Raw genomic sequence first — 22,395 nt, forward strand, 5'->3', positions numbered from 1 at the left:
CACCGGTTCTGGGTGAAACCCCAGGGTGGGGCTCGGCTTGGTCCCCGGGTCACACACCAGACAGACACAGGAACCCAACACATGACAAGAGACTCGTCAGTCACACAGAGACACTGGGGCACCCTCTGACCGCAGGTGGGAGGGAAGGAGAGAGACACACTTACTGTGGCCGAGGCCATGGTGGAACGTCCCAGGGGCAGGGCCTGTGACGATGGCATCCTTGGAGACCCCTGCTTTCGCAGAGGACTCAGCACTAAAGGAGATCACGTGGAGGGGAAGCTGGGAGATGATCCCCAGGGTGTTTGAGTTCAAGGCCCCAGGCAGCTTTGGGCTTCCTGTCTTGTAGGATGAAGACAGCAGGTTTAAGGGTGAGGAGCTGGTCAGCATCACAGCCCCACTAGTTCCTTTCTGGGGAGAAAGCACACAAAGGAGTCAGAGCTCCGGCCCTATCCACAGCTCACTCACAGACCAAGCCGGCAGAACCCTGGGGACACGCCCATGTACTTCAGCTCCACTGCGGCCCCCAAGGAAGCAGAACAGTTCTGTGAGCTGGCACAGAATGGCTCCCAAAACAGAGTGCACTGTAACTCTTTTTTTGGCCGTGTCCATGGCATGTGAAAGTTCTTGGGCCAGGGAGCAAACCCACACCACAACAGTGACAGGGCCAGAACCTTAACCCACTGAGCCACCAGGGATCTCCTAGAGTTCATTTTAAAAAGCAGGTATTGGAGTTCCCGTCGTGGCGCAGTCGTTAACGAATCAGACTAGGAACCATGGGGTTGCGGGCTCAGTCCCTGCCCTTGCTCAGTGGGTTGATGATCCGGCGTTGCTGTGAGCTGTGGTGTAGGTTGCAGACGCGGCTCGGATCCCGCGTTGCTGTGGCTCTGGGGTAGGCCAGAGGCTACAGCTCCGATTTGACCCCTGGTCTAGGAACCTCCATATGCCGCGGAAGCGGCCCAAGAAATAGCAAAAAGACAAAAAAAAAAAAAAAGTGGGTATTGAATATGCCTTCTGTGTGCAGGAAAGAAAGGGAAGAATATCATACAGAGAAACCCACGTCTTCAGGTGTACCGGTATATGTGCGTGTGGACACTCAGATACCTAAAATACACACACGCACCCACGTCTGTATTTATTAATCCTTGCTTTTAGAAAGAAACCTCGGAAACTAAGGAACACAGTTCTAGGGACTGCAGGAGCAGGGCAGAGGCAAGTGAAGCTCTGTGAACGTACTTTTTTTATAGCTGTGTCCTTTGCAATCACACAGTTGTCTATTACACACGGAAAAACGGAAGGAAAAAAGCCCTAGTCTGCATCCAAACTTCCTGTAATCACCCACAGGCACGTCTCATTAACCATGGGATCCTGTCAAGTCGCCTTTGTCTGACCTGCAGAGCCTTCTCAAACCCAATCAAGAAAATCACTCTTAGAAGGCAGAGAGTTTCTGTCATGGCTCAGTGATAAATGAACCTGACTAGTATATGTAAGAATGTGGGTTCGATCCCTTGCCTCGCTCAGTGGGTTAAGGATCTGGCGTTGCTGTGAGCTGTAGTGTATGTAGGTCACAGATATGGCTCAGGTCCAGCCTTGCTGTGGCTGTGGTGTAAGGCCAGCAGGCGTAGCTTCGATTTGACCCCTAGCCTGGGAACTTCGATATGCCGCAGGTGTGGTCCTAAAAAGACCAAAAAAAAAAAAAAAAAAAAGGTACTGACGTTCCTGGGGCATGGACACTTCTACATGAGCAACGAATGATCTGAGAGACAGTATCAGGCTCCCTTCCTGCTTGGAGAGATGGATACATAGGAGGCTGTGAAAGGCGGCTCACTCTTGGCCACCCAGATCCCCAGGCTCCTTGTGGACATGGTGCTGACCAGTGCCTCTGCTCGTCCCCCCCAAGGAGAGTTTCAGGCTCTCCTGGGAGTCCTGCCCCACCCAAAAACTGAAGTCCTCCTTCCGAGTCCCGGGCTCTCTTCCTACCTGACCATCAGGGTCAGACCCCACTCCCTGCCCAGGGCAGGAGAGTGGCCGGGTCCACAGGCCCGCGAAGCGGGCTCCGTGTCAGGACACTCACTGGCAAGGAGGTAGACGACGTGACGCCGCTCACTGCGCTGGGCTTCAGGGAGGAGGTCAGCAACTTCGCCACTCCCTGGGTCCCACCACCAGAATCTCCATTTGGACCACCGGGTGGGGCCACCAGGGTCAGCTTCTGGGAAACAGGCGGTTTTTTCCCTGCCGAGCCCGGGACGGGTCGACTGGCAGTCGGTCCTGTGGAGGGAGGCTGCCCCCCAGGGAGCAGGCTCCCGGAAGGAGGGCTTTGGACTGGTGTTCCTCCAGAGGAAGAGCTGCCAGAAGAAACCCCATGTTTGGAGACAGAGCTGGCAAAGGGGCTATTCTTGTAAGAGGGCCCTGAAGAGCTGGCTGAGTGTTGCTTTGCAGGATGGCTCAGGGCAGTGGAGGATGAGGCCGGGGTCTTATGAGAGCTGCTGCTGGCGGCCGGGGTGCCTCCTGAAGAGGCTGGCGTGGAGGGATGGAAGCTCTGGCCTTTGGTAGCTGTCTTGACGAGCTGGAGGAGAGAACGGTGACACTGCGGGGAGGCAGGCTTTGGGCCCTGAAGCCTACTGACGAGTGGAGTTGGGGGGTTGAAGCTCTTCTGCTGCTGAGTGCCTGCATGAAAGACTCTGACCTGGGGGCCGGGCACGGGAGCTGCTGCCTGGGGGGCGTGAGATGTCCGTGGCAAACTGTGGTGCTTTGCTTTGGACGGGTGTACTTCTGGCAGGCCCTTGCTGAGGGTGGCCTGACAGGACAGCTCTTTGTAGCCAGAAGTCTCTGCCTTTTTCTCCTGAGAGGGCTGCCCCAGTGCCAAAGCCTGTTCAGCCAGAAAATTGAGGGGTGACTGCAGAGAGCTGGAGGGGGGTGGGGCAGAAGGACTGGGCTTCGTAAAATTCCTTTTTTCTTCTGTACATAAAACACCTGTGGCTTTCTCCGCGGAGGCTTTCAAGGGCGCAGGCGACGTGAATTCAGAGCTCCCGCTGGCTCTGCTGTTCAGGGCAGCCAGTTCCTTGGACACAGCCTCTAACGAAGAGGCTGAACTACGGATCAGGTCGCCATCCAGCGAGTCCTCCAGGTCGATAGGAGCAGGATTAGCAAGGCTGCCAGAGGCCTGGGACGAGAGCTCCCTGTTTGCGGCCCCAGTGCTCAGGCCTCCGCCCAGGTGATCTGAAGGCAAAGCAAGGGGGCTGCCAATCTGGCCTGATGGGCCAGAAACTTTTCTATCAGGCTTAGTAGATGATTCCTAAAGGCAAGCAGAAAGGCTGATGTTTAGAAACGACCAAAGATGCCAACACCGGCCCTGCTGAAAGGACACAAGCCTGAGAACACAAGACAAAGCAGCAGCGTCCCCAGAACGGAAACAGCCACTCCACCACCCTCTGCACACACCAGGCTTGCACACACACCCCACAGCAAACTCGCTGTTTCTGAAGCAGCACCACTGCAGCAGACACTCTACCTGCCAGCCCTCGGCCGAGCTCAGCACTTGGGGCAGGGGTCTGTCCGTCATCCCACCGCCTCCTGAGCGCATAGGGCAGTGAGTCCTAAAACTCACTGGAGGACCTGGAGGAGCTCAGAAGCACTTAGGAGTCACTGATCTGCAGGGTTCGCTCCCTTGGACTGTTCAGGGATGGTGAAGGGCACCACGAAGCTTCAGGAACCGGCAACAATTGTGGCGAAACGGCCATTTTTACTACATTGGGAGATCTCTGCAACATCTAAGTCATTTCATGGTCTCTAGTCTCCAACCTCCGCCTTCCTCTCCATGCCTGCCAGTCAACTGGGCAAAGCCTCCAGCACTGCTGTGTGCAGCTCCAGGCTCACCTGTGCTCTGCCAGGAGGGTGCTCTTCCATCAGAGGTTATGACAAGACTCTCCCATCGGCCGGGGCTCATCTCTCCTCAGGAGTTGACCTCATTTAACCCCACAACAACCCTGGAACTGGCCAGGTGGGTACTGTTTCCTAGAACTGAGGCTGGAGGGCACCAGTAGCCCAGCTCAGGTCTCAGCCCTGCCAAGCTCAGGCCCTGCCTGTGGACCAGGCTGCCTCTTGGTATAACCTCATCCTGAAAAGCTGCCCCCCAACCAGAGAAGCAGAATGAGCTGCCAGGAACACGGCTGCAGAGGTGAGAACAGATGGCATGTGACCTGGGCAGGCTGACTCACCTTCACCTTCATTTTGGAAGAGGCCATTACTTTCTTCTTGGCCCTGTTCAAAGGAATGAACACAGGAAAGGTTCAGAGGAGACCCACGAAGCAGACAGAAATGCCAGGAGTCCTGACAAGTGAAATCAGAGACACTCACAAGATTGACGTCAGGTGCCCATGGCCTCGTCTGCTCTCCTTAAACAGAGTCCTGGAACAAACAGAGAACACTGTTTGCACGAGCCCCTGAAAGGAGACTCTGCTTCCAGAGCCTTCCTGCCTCCCTGGCTGTCACTCCCTGAGCAGCTGGTAAGAGGGCCTAAAGGAACTGAGCCAGCCACCCAAAAGCCAAGGACCCAGGAGTCACTAGAAAAAGCTATGGCTCTGCCCCCAAACCTCTCGTGGTGATTGTTCCCCTAAAGGCAGGAGCACTTTCCCTATTCTCATCCTCCCCAGGAGTAAAAGCATAAAGGAACCCTTGACACATCTTTTCCAAGAGAAACGCAACAGAAGTTTCTCTAGGCCTTTCCTACCTATCCTCAGGAGTCTCATCTATAGGATAAGAAAAGTAAGTCTTTTTTAAAAACAATTACTGTTATTTTTTTCATTATAGCTGGTTTACAGTGTTGTCGATTTTCCACTGTACAGCAAGGTGACCCAGTCACACATACATGTATACATTCTTTTTTCTCACATTATCATGCTCCATCATAAGTGACTAAATATAGTTCCCAGTGGAGAAAAGTAATTCTATTTAAAGGGATCCTGAAATAAGAAAAGGCCTGTCCAACCAAGAGCACAAGCTCCACAGGGAGGATCTTGGGAACGTGGGCAAGCAGGAGACTTCAGGAATGGTCTCTCCCCCGGACGACAACTACACTGGCAGAATCCATCTGATGGAACTATTCTATAACTCCAGAGCTTCAAGGCTTACAACTTCCAGGGGAAGGGTTAGATGAGTAAACTATGATTAATTTTTGTCAATTTCAGCTCTCAGCATGGTAGCAGCTGCCCACCCGCCCACCCAGTGGCTGGCAACTGTGCAGGTGTTCCTGGAGCAGCCTGCGCACAATTTGTAGGAACCAGTGTGGGCAGAAAGGACCCTGTCTTCCAAAGATGAAGGATCTGGGCTCCTAAGGCTGATGGATGCTGCCAATCACAGAGCTGGGAGGTGCAGAGAGACTGCTGCCATTGTTACTGCTCCTCCCTGACTGGACTGCTGCAGCCCCTGCCCTCTGGCTGAAGTGACTGCCACTGTGGTGTGAGTCACAGCTGCGGCTTGGATTCGATCCATAGCCCAGGGACTTCCACATGCCATGGGTATGGCCAAAAAAAGGACTAGAACATTTTAAAAAACTGCACACATGGGGAGTATCAGACAAAACTTCAATGTTCAAAAAAATAAATCACAAGGTACGCAAAGAAAAAGTAAAGTATGGCCCATTCAGAGGGAAAAAACAAATCAACAGAAACTGTCCCTGAAAAAGATCAAATGGCAGATAGACTGGACAAAAGTAACTGTTTTTTTGGGGGTGGAGGGCACCCCATGGCATATGGAGTCCCTGGGCCAGGGATCAGATCTGAGCCACAGTTGTGACCTAAGTAAGCTTTGGGTGCTGCAACGCCAGGGTCCCTAACCCCACTGTGCCAGGCCAGGGATCAAACCTGCATCCCAGTGTTCCCAAGATGCCACCAATTCCATGGCACCACAGCAGGAACTCCAAAAACAACTGTCCTAAAGATGCTCAAAGAACTGAAGGAAGATGTGGAGTAAGTCAAGAAAAAAAAATTATTATGAATAAAATGGAAATATCAATGAAGAGAGAGAGAGCCTAAAAAGAAACCAAAGAGAAATCTGGGGCTGAAAAGTACAACTGAGGTGAAACATTCATTGGAGGGATTCAAAGGTAGATTTCAGCAGGTAGAAAAACAAAGTGAACCTGAAACAGGACAATGAAAATCCTCCAGTCTGAGGAACAGGAAGACTAAAGAAAAGTGAACAGAGTCTAAGGGACCTATGGGACATCATTAAGTAGGAACGTGCGCGCGCGCGCACACACACACACACACAAGCACACAAACATACAGTGTTGACCTCCCAGAAGGATGAGTAATAAAGGCACAGAGAACAGAAGAAACAATGGCTAAAAACTTTCCAAATGTGAAAATAAATAATAAATTTACAGAATACGAACACCCAGGAAGTGCAAAGAACTCCAAGATGAACTCAGAGAGAGACCCATGCCAAAATACATGATAATCAAACTTTCAAAAGCCAGAGGCAATGAGAAATTATTGAAAGCATTGAGAGAGAGCTGAACATCACACACAAAGGATTCTCAATAAAACTATCAGCAGATTTCTCATCAGAAACTTTGGAGGCCCAAAGATCGTGGGCATCTGATATACTCAAAGCAGTAAAATGTCAGAGAACCCGCTATGGCATGCTGGGTTAAGGATCCAACTGCAGTGGCTCAGGTTGCTGTGGAAGGCATGGGTTCAACCCCCAGCCAGGCACAATGAGTTAAAGGATCCAGTGTTGCCACAACTGTGGCATAGGTTAGAGCCGTGGCTTGGAACTCTGGCCTGAGAACTTCCATATGCCAAGGAACAGCAGAAGGAGGGGAGGAAGGGAAAGAGGGGAAGGAAGACAAAATCCTCTATCTGACAAAAGTGACCTTCAAGAGTAGGAGAGAAATTAAAGACATTCCCAGAGAGATAAAAGTTGAAGGAGTTTGTGATCAAAAAACCTATCCTGTAAGAAATGCTCAAGGGTCCTGAAGACAAAATCAAAAGACAACAGACAGCACCTCAAAGGCATATGCACAGAAATTCCTGTCATGGCTCAGTGGAAACCAATCTGACCAGCATCCATGACGACGCAGACTGGATCCCTGGCCTCGCTCAGTAGGTTAAGGATCTGGCATTGCTGTGAACTATGGTGTAGGTTGCAGACACAGCTGGGTTCTGGCATTGCTGTAGCTGTGGCATAGGCTGGTGACTAGAGTTCCAATTCAACCCCTAGTCTGGGAACCTCCACATGCCACAGGTGGCATGGCCCTAAAAAATAAAGACCTTAAAAAAAAAAAAAAAAGGCATACACACAAATAAAGATCTCAAAAAGGTAAATATATAACCTTTATAAAAGTGTTATTATAACAATAGTTTGTAACCACACTTTTCTACATGAGACTAAAAATATTTAAAGAAGAAAATTAGGGAGTTCCCGTTGTGGCTCAGCAGTAACGACCCCAACTAGTATCCATAAGGATTCAGGTTTGATCCCTGGTCTCAGTCAGTGGGTTAAGGATCCGGCATTGCTGTGAGCTATGGTGTAGGTTGCCTATGTGGCTCAGATCCCGTGTGGCTGTGGCTATGGCTGGCAGCTGCAGCTCAGATTCAACCCCTAGCCTGGGAACTTCCATATGCCCATGATTGGGCCTTAAAAAGCAAAATGAGTAAATGAAGAAAATTAGTTTAAAAGTTAGTATTACTTTAGTTTTTAACTTCAAATCTTATTTTCCACATAATTTAAGAGGCATTTAAAAATTATTGGTTTATCTTTTGGGGCACACAATGTATAAAAATGTATTTTATTGACACTATTAGAGCTGTAAGGGAGCAGAATTTTTCTGTGTTAATGAACTTACAAAAGCAAGTCCCTCCTTATCAGTAATTACTTTAAATGTAAATGAGTCAACACTCCAATCAGATCAGCAAAATGGATAAAAAGCACATGATTTAACTATATGCTGCCTATAAGATTCAAAGACAAGAACAGGTTGAAAGTCAAAGGATGGGAAAAGATGCTCCATGCAAATAATAACCAAGAGAGGAGAGGCGGCTATATTAATATCTGACAAAACAGACTTTAAATCAAGAAAGGCAACTGTTGGAGTTGCCTGCTGGCATAGCAGTTAAGGACTCGGCATTGTCACTGCTGCGGCATGGGTTCTATCCCTGGCCTGGGAACTTCCACATGCCACAGGCTTGGCCAAAAAAAAAAAAAAAAAGAAAGAAACAAAAATTGATAGAACTGAAAGGAAAAAAAAACAGTTTTATAATAAAGGTCGCAGCCTTCACTACCCCCTCACAAAACTGGACAAACAAGCAGACAGAAATAAAGAAATAGAGGACTTAACACAGTAAACTAACTAGACCTAGGAGATAGATACAGAGCATACCACCCAACAAGAGAACACACTTTTCAAGTCCACATGGGACATTCTTGAAGTAGACAGTTTGTCAGCCCCAAAACAAACTCTCTGGTAGATTTTTTAAAAGATAGATATAATACAAAGTATCTTTTCTGACCACAATGGGATGAAGTTAGCAATAAATAACAAAAGGAAAACTAACAAAATGGTTGGAAAAAAAACAAGTGTCAGATCTACTAGGCAAAAAACAGCTTTTAGGAGTTCCCATTGTTGTGGCATGGTGGAAATAAATCTGACTAGGAACCATGAAGTTGTGGGTTCAATCCCTGGCCTTGCTCAGTGGGTTAAGGATCTGGCACTGCTGTGGCTGTGATGTAGGCCAGCGGCTGCAGCTCCGATTAGACCCCTAGCCTGGGAACCTCCCTCAGCCACAGGTGCGGCCCTAAAAAGGCAAAAAAAAAAAAAAGTTTAAAATAAATAAATAAAAACAACTTTTAAACAAATAATGGCTCAAAGAAGAAATCACAAGGGAAATTAAAAAATACTTAAAAGATAGGAGTTCCCATCGTGGCTTAGCGGAAATGAATCTGACTAGTATCCATGAGGACACAGGTTCAATCCCTGGCCTCACTCAGTGGGTTAAGAATCCAGTGTTGCCGTGAGCTGTGGTGCAGGTCACAGACGTGGCTCAGATCTGGCATTGCTGTGGCTGTGGTACAGGCCAGCAGTTGTAGCTCCAACTGGATCCCTAGCCTGGAAACCTCCATTTGCCACAGGTACGGCCCTAAAAAGACCAAAAAAAAAAAAAAAAAAAAAAAAAAAAGAACAGAAAAGAAAAAATACTTAGAAGATAAATGAAAATGAAAAAACAACCTACTAAAATCTATGGTTTGTGGTGAAAAGTGGTGGTAAGGGAGAAAATTTATAGCTATAAATGCTTTACATTGGAGTTCCCTTGGTGGCTCAGTGGTGAACAAATCAGACTAGGAACCATGAGGTTGCGGGTTCAGTCCCTGGCCTTGCCCAGTGGGTTAAGGATCCAGAGTTGCCATGAGCTGGGGTATAGGTTGCATACGTGGCTTGGATCCCGCATTGCTGTGGCTCTGGCGTAGGCTGGTGGCTTCAGCTCCAATTAGACCCCTAGCCTGGGAACCTCCATATGCCACAGGAGTAGCCCAAGAAATGGCACGCATAAATAAATAAATAAATAAAATAAAGTAAATGCTTTACATTAAGAAACAAGAAAGGGAGTTCCCACATAGCACAATGGGATCAGCAGCATCTCTACAGTGCTAGGATGCAGGCTCCATCCCTGGCCCGGCACAGTGGCTTAAAGGATATGGTGTTGCTGCAAGTGTGGTGTAGGCTGCAACTGCGGCTCCAATCTGATCCCTGGCCTGGGAACTCCATTATGCTGCAGGGATAAACAAAAGGAGGGTCTTACATCAACAACCAAACTTCTCAACTTAAGGAACCAGAACAGGGGAAAATATTTGGAAATTACATATCTGGTAAGTTTTAGTGAACTCCTAAAACTGAAAAACAGCAAACCCATTAAAAAACGAGCATAGGACAGTTCTCCAAAGATACATAAATGGCCATTAAATACATGAAAAGGTGCTCGACAACACTAATTATTAATGAAATGGAAACTGAAACTACAATGAGACACCACCTCATATCCATTAGGATGGCCACTACCAGAAAAAAAAAAAAAAAAACCCAAAAAACCCCAAACCAAACCAAACCAAACCACCAGAAAACAAGTGCTGGTGAGTAGGTGGAGAAATCGGAACCCTGTGCACTGCTGGTGAGAATGTAAAAAGAAAATAGCTGCTATGAAAAACACTGTGGGGTCTTCTAAAAAAATTAAACACAGAATCACCATATAATTCCAGCTCTGGGTATATGGGTATGTAAGTAAAAGAACTGAAAGCAGAGTCTTTAAGAGATATTTGTATGCCCATGTTCATAGCAGCATTAGTCACAATAGCTTAAATACGGAAGCAACACAAATATCATCAAGAGATGAACAGATAAGCTAAATGCGGTACATGCATACAATGGAATAAATTCCGATACACGCTACACCATGGAGGAACCTTGAAACGTCATGCTCAGTTAGTAAACCAGACACAACGACAAACACACTGTATGACTGCACATTTATCAAGTACTCAAAGCAGTCAAAACCACCAGACAGTGGAACGGTGACGGCCAACGTCTGAAGGGAGGGAAGTACGAGTCCGTGTTTAATGGGCACTGCGTTTCACAGGTGCAGAGTTACGGAGATGGCTGGAGGTGACGGCTGCCCAACAACAATGTGAATGTATTTAGTATCACTGAAGTGTGCACTTAGATGCAAAAGTTTACATTAAGTGTATTTTACCACACACACACACACACACACAGAGTTGTTTTTTTTTTTTTTAAGAACACTAGTCCCAGGTAACTTTCTCTGTGTATTGTAGATGTAGTCCCATTAATGGGAAACTACTTAACACAAATGTAGCCTATAAGAAAAGCCTGACACCTAACTCCACAAAACAGTCAGCCCTGGAGTTCGTGATGCAGTGGTTAACGAATCCGACTAGGAACCATGAGGCTGCGGGTTCGGTCCCTGCCCTTGCTCAGTGGGTTAACGATCCGGCATTGCCGTGAGCTGTGGTGTAGGTTGCAGACTCGGCTCGGATCCTGAGTTGCTGTGGCTCTGGTGTAGGCCAGTGGCTACAGCTCCGATTGGACCCCTAGCCTGGGAACCTCCACACGCCGCAGGAGCAGCCCAAGAAATGGCAAAAAGACCAAAAAAAAAAAAAAAAACAAAGAAAAAAACAGTCAGCCCTGCCACCTACAAAAAAGAATCCTGTTCAGAACACTCCAAAATCCCAACATGAATCTGTCTCTCAGCTTCTAGTAGGAGCAGGAGAGGGCAGATTGAGGTGGTATAAGCACACAGCCAAGCTGGAGCTGAAGCAGGATAAAGAATGACAAAGTCAAAACCCCAAAGATAACTCCCCTCCCGTAGGGAGACGGAGAAGCCCCGGTCACTCAGGTGAGATCACACTGAGTCTACTAGCCAGTGACCCCAAGGGAGGGGCTCTGGGGCTTGGCACAAAAGCAGCACGCGAACATCTCTGTACCATGACAACAGTCCACTCTATGCTCACACTGACCGTACCGGCTACTCGTGGGCCCTCACCTGGCCTGCATCCAGCCTTTGGGCCAGAGGGGTTTGACCTCAGCATCCAGAAACGCCTTCACGTGGTCCTCCCAGGGCTGGGCCTTGCTCCTCTCCAGGTCAGAGCTCTCCAGTTTGATCTTCACCACCTGACAGAGCAGCTCCCTGAGAAGTGGGCAGAAGTCAGAATCTTAAACTACTCCAAATGCTTCTTCCAGGTTTCAAACACGTGCTTTCAGCAGCCCCACTTAAAGTAAATGATTCTAACCTTCATCAGAAACACGGCAACATGCTCAGACAGCAGCCCCACAAACCCTCCCCAGAGGCAAGGTCCCCGTTGGGGCACACCTGATTTCCTCATTCCACTGGAATTTCTTCCGAGGTCCCATTATCCTCCTGCCCCCCTTTTCTTCATCTTCTTCGTCATCAGAACAGACCCGTTCTCTCTGCTCCTTGTCTTTCTCCTCTTCCAGCATCCTGAAGAGCAGAGAATCATGCAGGACCCTAAGGTCCTCAGGGAACTGCTTCCTCCTGCCCAGCGCCTCCCGCCTCCTGCATCCCCGGGCTTCTGAGTAAAGGAGGTAAGAAGGCTGAAGATGGGACCCACTTACTTAGCCACCTTGGCTTGCGTGTGCGCCTGGCATTCCTCCTGGTACTTGGCCATCTGCTCTGGCATCGCCCTGCCAATGGCTTCCTTAAGTTTCTGGAGAGGCTCCTTCAGACGCCCCCCCTGTGGAAAGCAGGACACATCATACGCTGGTTCACGCATCACTTCCTACGCTGCACAGACTACAGGAATAATCGCACAGAGCCAGGGCAGCAGCAGACGTGGCACCTATGAAGATTCCGTCACCCTCTCTGCCGGGCCTCGAAGCCAGGGGCTCCACTGCAAAAAGCCACCCACCTGTTCACAGAGGTGAAGTTTTCGTGCGCGTTTGACCAGGGTATCCTTGCTGCAGGGCAGGAAGGAAGCAAGGTAGGCATACACCCCGGAACGGGTCTGGCTGCTCAGCTCCCGGGTCTGCGCCTCTATGCTGAAGAACAGAGCAGAGTTACTCACTGTGGCTCCTCTCGTCAGCAGTTCGCTCTGGCACGGAAGGGAGAGGGGGAAGCCAAGAGCAGGCCAGACCTTATCTCGCCCATCACACAGGGTAACTGAGCAGCCAGCACAACAGACCTCTGGCAGTGACCAAACCTGATGAACTTGGCCAGGTAAGTGGGTCAAGGCTCTCAGGTCAAAGACAAGACCAAGTCAAAGGTAGTCAAGAAAAACAGAGCCCTGCCCTCCCTCCCAAAAAAGGAGTTCCTGCTATGGCACGACAGGATCAGTGGCATTTCTGGAGTGCGGGGACACAGGTTCAATGCCCAGGCCAGCACAGTGGGTTAAGAATCTGGTGCTGCCCCACCTGCGGTGTGGATCTGACCCCTGGCCCAGGAACTCCATATGCCGCAGGAGTGGCCAAAAAGGTAAAAAAGAAAAGAGAGCCCGAGAGAACAAGCTCCGAAGTTCTCAGTCTCATAAAGAAAACAGAGCTTTCAAACTGGAAAGCAATCAAGCTGCTTGGGGTTGACAGGAAGTACTTTCCAGCAGTTTCCTTTTTCTCCAGTTCCAAGTCCTAGCCCCGACCGCTTGGTCAGGCAAAGCTGCCTCTCCCCAGCACGCCCATCCAGATGAGCAGAGAGCGGCCTCAGTCCTGCAAGTGCTTGGTATCTGCACACTCCAGGCAACAAAGCTCTCATTGGTGCTGACCCTCAGGTGCTCCCCACAGCCCAGGCTTCCTGACCCAAGTGGCCAATCCCTTCCTGGCCAGGCAAGGTCCACTGCTAGAATATTCTTTGGTCTTGACAACTGTTCTTACATGTGCAAAATCCTCAGCTGTTGAGCAATGAGCTTCCTCTGCTACATGAAGAAACATGATACAAAGAATCACGTTTGGATGCATATGCGTGGGGTTGTTTGCTTTTTAATCCAATTCATACAGTGTGTCTCAGAGGTCACACACTGGGAGAAGGGCTACAGGAGATGAGCACTGGCCCTGAGAGCCCAAGTGCGAGTGAGAGGATGGCCAGGCAGGAGGAAGGGCGCTCCAGGCCGGCTGGGCCCTTTCTCAGAGACGGCAAGCAACCGCTCCTCTCTCCCATCATCTCACACTCAGCACAAAACCCTCTCGCAGCATGTCGTGACTATTGTGTACTGTGTTCTAGTAATGCCTGCTGCCTAAGATTAGCAGGGCCTAGCATTTCCTAGAGACAAACATTTGATGTTCCCCACCCCTGACCTTGAGTAAAAGAACAACAATAAAAACCAATTTTTAAAAATCTCATCAGGGATTCTTTTTTTAAATCTCATTTGTAGTGCAATAGTACTTCCAGTTTCGCCTGGCCTGATGAACCCAGGCGGGGTAACAGCAGATACAAAGAAACAAAAGATACTCACTCTAAGAGCATGCCATTAATATCCTGGGTGAAGAACTTCTGTCTGCTCTCTCCCTCAGCAGCTCTGGCAGCCTGGTTCACAGCAGACAGTAACATCCGTTAGTGCACTTTCCCCCCACAGCCCTCACACTCACCCACGGGCACTAAGCAGTCCGTCCCTACAGAACGCCTGATGATAAAATCCTCACCACGCCCTAATCCCAGATCAAGCTGGCCACGATCACGACATGCTCCAGAAGTGGCATATGCAGCTCCTTTCACATGCCGCTGAAGGGACTGTCCCTTCTTCTCAGGACTTGAAACAAGAGTCACATGAAAGAAGATCAGAGTCGAGAGAATCATGAAGTATCTGATTCAGCCAGCTAGCTAACTACTGTGCCCGGCACTCGATGCTCTCAACTGTGAGGTGGAATTTCCATCTATCTACAGTACAATCAGGAATTGTAACAAACCTGCAATATCTTTTTCCACCAAAATAATGATGATGAAGGTGATGATGTGCTGCTTTAGCATTTAGGAGCTGTAATTCTCTGAAAATTCATAATCAACTTAACAATATATCACAAACTCTCTTCAGGCCATTGGAATGACTAACATACCCGACTACCTATGAACACAAGACAGAGCAGGTTACGAATCAGTGTTTTGCTTCCCATGAGCACACAGTTACCACCATTCTGGATGGCAAGCTTGGAGGCTCCTGAAGCAACCACAGGAGGCAGCCAAGGCAGCAAATGCACAGGTGGGGAAAGCAAATCGCCCCCGTCTGGGCCAGTGGTGCTCTGCTTGCTGCACACTGGAAGCACCCGGCAGCTTTTCCCACCCCGGATCCATCACATCAGACTCTCTGAACAACACTATATTCTGCAAAGGAGGCCCAAGCATCAGTACTCTTTAAAAATAAAGCTGGTGACCAACATGCAGAGGATCAAGAACCACTACTGATCTAAACCCAAAAGCTGCCGGTCCCAAAGCTTTAGGCAAAATAAAATTTCAGGCTTGACGTATCATAATGATGGCAAACAAAGACAGTAAGGTGACTGTCTAAAACAAAACGATCAACCCTGCTCAGTCCTCTGAAACAGCACACTGATAACCCCCCGGCTGCCTCTCACTCCATCTGCTGGGTCCTCTGCTGACCTCTGACTCCATCCTGTCTCCTGCAATAACTCCTTACCTACAAGTGGAATCCAGAGTGCCATCCAGAACCCTCTTCACCCAACAGTGTTTCCCCATCAGCATCAAAATACCATACATGCAGGTAGGTCTCCCAAATCTAAACCCGTACCTTAACCCCCCCCCTTATTTTTAGGGCTGCACCTGCAGCATATGGAGGTTCCCAGGCTAGGGGCCTAATCAGAGCTACAGCTGCCAGCCACAGCCACAGCCATGTCAGATCCAAGCCACATCTGCAACCTACACCATAGCTCAGGGCAACACCAGATCCTTAATCCACTGAGCAAGGCCAGGGATCAAACCCACAACCTCAGGGTTCCTAATCGGATTCATTTCCACTGAGCCAAGATGGGAACTCCCCTAACCGCCCCCCCTTTTTTTTTAAAGCTCTGAGCCAAAATTTCCAATTACTTCTATGAATGAATGACCCTTTGGTATGCAAACTCGACTTGTCCAAAACCTAACCCACTAGTTTCTGCTCTTCCTCCTGTGTCTCTACCTATAGTAACAGCACTCTATCCTTCTACTCTTCTTTAGAATCCCTCACTGCTCTTCCTAAACCTAGCATCCAACCTAAACTCCACCACCTGGCCTTTAGGGGCCTCCAGGATCTGGCCCAAGCCATCCACTCCAGCCCCCGCTTCCCATCATATACAAGGGATTCCGTGATCCAACAACTGGCCCATCTGCAGCTCTGCGCCCTGCCTTACTGTAAGGCCATCTCTCCCGTGAGGCTGGTCAACGCGTTGCTTCCAGTTCCATTCCTATGTACCCCTAAGAGCTTCTTTTTCAACTCCTTAAGTCTGTGTCCACCTGACCATCTAGATGGCCAGCCTGCTTTGTCTTACAGCCAGTTTGCAAACAGCCTACTGATCCATTTGTATAACAACCTCATGGAGAACAAGGAATCTTACTCATCAATACATTTCCCACAACTGCCAATCACTTAATAGGTACTTAGTAAATGTCAACTAAGTGAAAGGATGAATGAACAAACCAATACACAGGTATTATTGAAAGAGTGAAAACTAGAGGAAGAAAAGCTTAGTACCAAACAAAACTTGCAGAGGATATGCAAAACTCAAGTTCTCAGCTAGAGGGGTAGCACAAAGGCCTGAGATGACAGGGGGTAAAATGCATGGGTAGGAAAGGGAGAAAGAATGGGCGTCACTGTAACCCATTCACCTGCCACTTCATACACTGGCAGAGAATTCAGAATTCCACCATGGCACCTTTAATGTACTGAAATTGTGAGTTTAGTTTAGAGAAAAGAAAACTGAGTCATTCTTTTGCTTTAGCTTATAAACTGCTAGTTATAAGATGCCAAAGCACCTGCATGTTAATTCAGTCTAATTAACATGTATTTCAAATGCCTGTTTTGTCAGATACATCAACAGCTTAGGTTTCCAATCAAATTTTTTTTAATTTTTTATTTTTCTATTTTTTTGTCTTTTTGCTATTTCTTGGGCCGCTCCCGCGGCATATGGAGGTTCCCAGGCTAGGGGTCGAATCAGAGCCGCAGCAACGTGGGATCCGAGCCGCGTCTGCAAGCTACACCACAGCTCACGGCAACGCCGATTCGTTAACCCACTGAGCAAGGGCAGGGACTGAACCCGCAACCTCATGGTTCCTAGTCGGATTCGTTAACGACTGCGCCACGACGGGAACTCCCCAAATTTTTTTTAAGATAGAAGCCATTTCAGAAACTTTCTGGCTATATAATTTTTTAAAGAAATTTTCTTAATGCCTTTTGAATTTTTTTCCCGCAATGCCTTTTAAATCATGCTGACCAGTATCTTTGAGAATCTGGTTTTATTTTATTGCCTTTTTTTTTTTTTTTAAGGGCCCCACTAGCAGCATGTGGAGGTTCCCAGGCTAGGGGTCTAATTGGAGCTACAGCTGTCAGCCTGCACTACAGCCACAGCAACGTGGGATCCAAGCCGTGTCTGTGATCTACACCACAGCTCACGGCAATGCTGGATCCTTAACCCACTGAGCGAGGCCAGGGACTGAACCCGCAACCTCATGGTTCCTAGTTGGATTCGCTTCTGCTGAGCCATGACAGGAATTCAGAATCCAGTTTTATACTGAAGATAATTAGTCAAGTGCTGCATTTGTAAAAATAAACATATTAAAAAAATTAGATATATATTTGATAGTCTTCCAGAAAGAAGTGAGGTTCCTAACCCTAAAGACACCCCTGCCCAAGGAGCTGTATGACTCAATCAATTCTAGATTAACTAGCGAATGAAGTTAAACCAAACGTAAAACATGTTGATTTACAATAGTTCTAACAGCTTCCCCCCTGCCAATGGCTGCACCCATGGCATATGAAAGCTCCCAGGTCAGGCAAAGAATCCAGATCCTTTAACCCACTGTGCTGGGCCGAGGATTGAACCCTCACCTCCGGAGGGACCCATGTCCTGCAGTCAGATTCTTAACCCACTGTGCTACTGGGTATTCCTCTAACAGCTTTTTATTTTCTTTCTTTTTAGGGCTCCACCCACAGCATATGGAAGTTCCCAGGCTAGTGGTCAAATTGGAGCTGCAGCTGCCAGCCTACACACCACAGCCACAGTAACTTGGAATCCAAGCCTCATTTGCAACCTACGCCGAAGCTTGTGGCAAATGCCGGATCCTTAACCCACTGAGCAAGGCCAAGGATCAAACCCATATCCTCATGGATACTATGTCGGGTTCTTAACCCTCTGAATCACAATGGGAACTCCTCAAACAATAGCTTTTAGTGAGTTGTTTTATTATAAAAAGAACCACTTGTAGCCTTTCTGCACCTAGGTCAGAACCTTATATACTATGCCTGTACTTGCTAATAAACAGGATGAAATCTGGAATGATTTTCTTTTTTCTTAAGGATTTTTATTACTTTTTCCATTTTAGTTGGTCATGTGGAGGTTCCCAGGCTAGGGGTCAAATCAGAGCTGTAGCTGCCAGTCTACACCACAACCACAGCAATACCAGATACGAGCTGTGTCTGTGGCCTACACCACAGCTCACATCAATGCTGGATCCTTAACTCATTGAGCGAGGCCAGGGATCGAACCTGCATCCTCATGGATGCTAGTCAGATTTGTTTCCACTGAGCCACAATGGGAACTCCCTGTACTTTTCTTATGTACATAATCCAATATATCTTGGCTCGGATCCCGAGTTGCTGTGGCTCTGGCGTAGGCCAGTGGCTACAGCTCTGATTAGACCCTTAGCCTGGGAACCTCCATATGCCGCAGGAGTGGCCCAAGAAATGGCAAAAAGACAAAAAAAAAAAAAAAAAAAAAGACCAAACAAGTTTTTTTTTCCACCTTATTCTCCTTAGATCCATGTCTCCCCTGGTTTTGCGATGTAGGGGTTCTAACTATATAGGAGGGTAATAAGCAATGAGCAGGTAGAGGGGTGAGTGACATGGAGTTTCTGTTTCTTTTCTATTTTTAGTATCATTTCCATTTTATGCTTGACTGAAGAAAACCAAAACAGACCTGGGTCATCTGTATGGAGTAGGCTGAGCAGCTGCCAAACTATAAGACAGTAACTCAAAGGAGCAACACGCCTGAGCTTTCCAACAACCAAAGACAAAAGATACAATCAACATATATTAAGAGAAGACAGACAGGGTAAGGCCATCGAATCAAACCACTGTGGTCCCTGGGGCCCATAAAAACGTATAGTACAAGGGGGTAGGAGGTGAAAAATGAGTCAACACAAGAAGAAAACTGTCAACAGTGCTTAGGCGTCTAGGGTCGTCCTCCTGGAGTACCTCTTAAACACACCTATATTTTTAGTTAGACGATAAATCTAATATCTGCTTCCAACAGTAAAAATTTTTCCCTGAGAGATCACTACACATCAGATTAGAATCTGCTTAAGCACAGAGGAGGACGGCAATAGGACCACTGACTGGCCCCCAGCATGTGCATCCCCGTGGGAGGAGGCCTCTGGTTCCTCAGTCCTCACATCTGATTTGCACTGGCGGTACACACTACTTCTCAGGCAAGCTCATAAGGATCTTACACCTTTCCACCTCCACCCTCTTTAAATGTTGCCTTGAGATCGTCTTGCCCTGAAAAAGCCCCAGATGAAAGACGGAGGAAAGGTCCTGCCATCCTGGCTATCCCAGTGCCCAGCAATCCTACCAGCTGAATGCGGCCCCAAGAGCAAACCCAGACAGGACCAAGACAAACCACCCATCCAACTCACAGAGCCAGGAGAAACAAGTCACTGTTTGAAGCCACCAAGCCTTGGGGGGGGCAGTTTTTTAGACAGCAGTAGAAACTGATACATGTTATCATCTAGGGCCACTATTACAGATATAAAGGAAAAGGAGAAAAAAAAAGAGAGTGAAAAAATAAAGTGAGAAACACATTAACACTGTTAATGTTACAGTTATATACATCCAGTTTAATTTAACTTTCTAAAATGCAATGTTCAGTTCAAGACTTAGGACAGGGCTTCTTAATGTCCACACATGGCTTTTGAAATTGTATGCAATTTTTAACACACAGGCATTTTGTCCCTGGGAGGAGTACCTTTCCCAGCAGACTTGATGGGGTCTGGGTCTAGAGCACTTGTGTAGACGGGCAGGAGGCGCCAAGTGCCCCAAGCACAGGGCCCTGCTGGGAATGGAGCAGTTGGGCATCCTGGGTGGCATTACGTAACTTTCTAAAATAAGCCTTCTTTTTCATGCAACCATTAAAAGTAATGAGGGCTTTATAATAATATTTATTAAGTGAAAAAAAGCAGGAAACAATTATTCACAACTATAATTACAACTGCATAAAAACATATATATACAGAGGCTAGAAAAGAATACGTAAGTTGAAAATAGCTTTCAAATTGGCAGGAGGATGGGTAAAACCCACTTTCCATCCCATTTCCCAAGTTTCTCAATGCTGCTGTGACTCAAGTATCCATTCCACACTTGAACATATTTTCACACCAGTACAGCAAGGTCTCCAGATCACCACGACCTCACCAGGACCCCAGCCTACCTTACCTATGGGATCCTGAACCCTGTCTCCGATCATGCCGAGAGACAACCAAGATTAGCAATTACTGAGGACAGCTTGCTAAGTATCCATCCAATGGACTCGAGAAAGTGAGGTTTTCTCAAATCACCGCTCAACGAAGTTTCACATTAAGTCACTTTGTTTCCGCTAGATTTGTCCATCTTTCTCAGGAAAATGAAATAACGAGTCTAAGGAATCAGATGAGGACACAACCAAGGGTGGGAATAGGGACACAGCCAAGAGCTGCTTTAACTTTTCTCTAAGAAATGACTGGCTACTGCCACATAGATCTTACTCAGCTCATTTGACAAAGCTTTCAGAAGCTACAAAACAATTTGACCACAAAGCGGAAGACTGAAAAGGACAAGGAGTAATGTTTCTTTAACATAAATTCTGAGCAAGCACAGGACAGTATACTCACACGTGCCAAGTTCAGATTCAACTACCTCTTCGTTATTGTCCTATCAAGGTGCACTGCGAATCCTGCCGTGGCATATTTCATTTATACTGTTACGTTCAAATAGAATGCGGTGTGCGTTCCATAGAGATGAACGAGAGCTCTGAACAAGACATTTGATTTACTTCACATGTTGTGCTCAAGTATTTTTTGAGAAGCAAGAAAACCATTTGTGGCAGTGATTAACATTTTACCCTGCCCTAAAACAAAAGGGCTATTATACACAACGGCGATTCTGAACACTATGAAAATCACTGGTTTAAAACTTATGCTATAGAGGATAAGTGCCACCAGAGTTGTATCACAAACAAGTCATGACGTCCAAGGTATAAAATGTTATTTTAACTAAAGAGTAACTGTCGTCATAGCTAATGACCTGTGCTTGGTTTACAGCCACTAGTTATGTATCACTGAATTGACAGTCCTCAGCGCGCCAGGAATCAGTTCCCAATCACTAGGAGGGAACAGGAGCCATGTCTGCTATGTCCTGAAGGCTGTTACTGGTTTTAATGGGGCATGGACTGCATTAGAGGTTCAGCTCCTTCTGCTTCTCACAATTCAGGATTTCTGTACTCATCATCTGACAGCAGTGATACGCAAGTTCACAGAGCAATGACCCCAGTGGCAGCTAAGCACATGCCCTATGTCTAACATGTCTGCAAGTTTTTGTGAATTTTCAAAACTTTCCAAAGATTACTAAACAGACAGACCTCTGCCTCAGCCGCCTGCTGCCAACATTAGCATCAGTCCTCATACAAAAGGAAAGACAGCAGGCAGAAAGCAGAGAAAGAGAAAAATCTCTCCAGAAGACGTAAATTTTCCAGGAGTGAAGGGATCAGGAGAGGCCAGGAAGTGACGGCTGACTGCAGAATGTCGCTGCTCCCTCACTTGGGAGGAGCAGAGAGCCTGCAAGAGCTGACACTGGAACCACCCCCTCGCTAAGGGTGCTGTGGGCTGTGAGCTCGAGTGGTTCGGGACCAGCATCGATCTGCCCAAACCGCCTGCAGGAGAGCCCGGCCACATGTCACCATACCTGAGCCAGCTCCTTAACGCGCTTCTCCAGGGGTGTGGGCAGGCCTTCGGGAAGGGAAGAGGGCTGCCTGAATTCCGGGTCCAGTCCCACCCCAAGGGAATCGCTCTCATCATCCATATCACCGAAGGGGCTTCCTTCCGGAGACTCACTGAGCAGCTGCTCCAAGTCCAGATCAGTCAGTGAGTCCATGGCAGTGGCCGCCTGCAGCAAGTCATTGTCGGAAGCAGAGCCGAAGAGTGAGAGTAAAGGGTCAGGGGCGCCCTCCAGCTCCCGCAGGCCCTGAGCAGCCACCACCGGGACCGAGGCAGGCTTATGCTCTTCATCCCTCTTTCTCTGAGCCTCTTTCTCCTTCTGAAATTTCTTCAGCATCTCTTTAACGCTCAAAGCCCCAGAGTACTTCTTCTTCTTCTTCTCCTTACTGGCATTGAGGGCTGTGAAGCTGCAAGCAAGGGGGAAGCTAGTTATGAAGGCTGCAATATGCGTCAGAAGGAAAAGTCACAGAGGGACTTCAGCCCTGCTCCCAGTGCAAGGGTCTCCAGGAACCTCAGTCACAAGTCCACCCTGTCACTCCTCCTCCCGCCTCTTGGCATATGGAGCTCCTTCTTGCTGGGACCAAAGCTTGAGATTTAATATACGTTAGCAAAACAGTGTCCAAAAATGCTACATATCCGATGGGTTTTTAAAAACGACTGCCAGGCTGAAATAAAAGATTGCAAAAGGGGGGGGGGCAAAAAAAGGTATTTAAGG

The 22,395-nt window shown here is 47.9% G+C and overlaps 1 protein-coding gene across 5 annotated transcripts in view; it reads right to left on the reverse strand.

Moving 5' to 3' along the window:
• Positions 1-22,395, reverse strand: part of UBN1 (ubinuclein 1) — a 42,950-nt gene that overhangs the window by 4,342 nt on the left and 16,213 nt on the right. For 3 of the 5 annotated variants that reach the window (XM_005662154.3, XM_003124638.6, XM_021086661.1), the window contains exons 7-16: positions 21,649-22,087; positions 13,966-14,036; positions 12,433-12,562; positions 12,140-12,258; positions 11,877-12,005; positions 11,550-11,693; positions 4,354-4,404; positions 4,215-4,257; positions 2,072-3,292; positions 165-408 (exon numbers count right to left, since the gene is read on the reverse strand). In XM_005662154.3, coding sequence (XP_005662211.2) covers positions 165-408; positions 2,072-3,292; positions 4,215-4,257; positions 4,354-4,404; positions 11,550-11,693; positions 11,877-12,005; positions 12,140-12,258; positions 12,433-12,562; positions 13,966-14,036; positions 21,649-22,087 — 2,591 coding nt within the window. The remainder of the gene's footprint in view (positions 1-164; positions 409-2,071; positions 3,293-4,214; positions 4,258-4,353; positions 4,405-11,549; positions 11,694-11,876; positions 12,006-12,139; positions 12,259-12,432; positions 12,563-13,965; positions 14,037-21,648; positions 22,088-22,395) is intronic. The other 2 variants (XM_021086662.1, XM_013995671.2) reach the window with 1 other exon arrangement.

This window comes from Sus scrofa, chromosome 3, assembly GCF_000003025.6.
Source record: "Sus scrofa isolate TJ Tabasco breed Duroc chromosome 3, Sscrofa11.1, whole genome shotgun sequence".
Lineage (NCBI taxonomy): Eukaryota > Metazoa > Chordata > Mammalia > Artiodactyla > Suidae > Sus > Sus scrofa.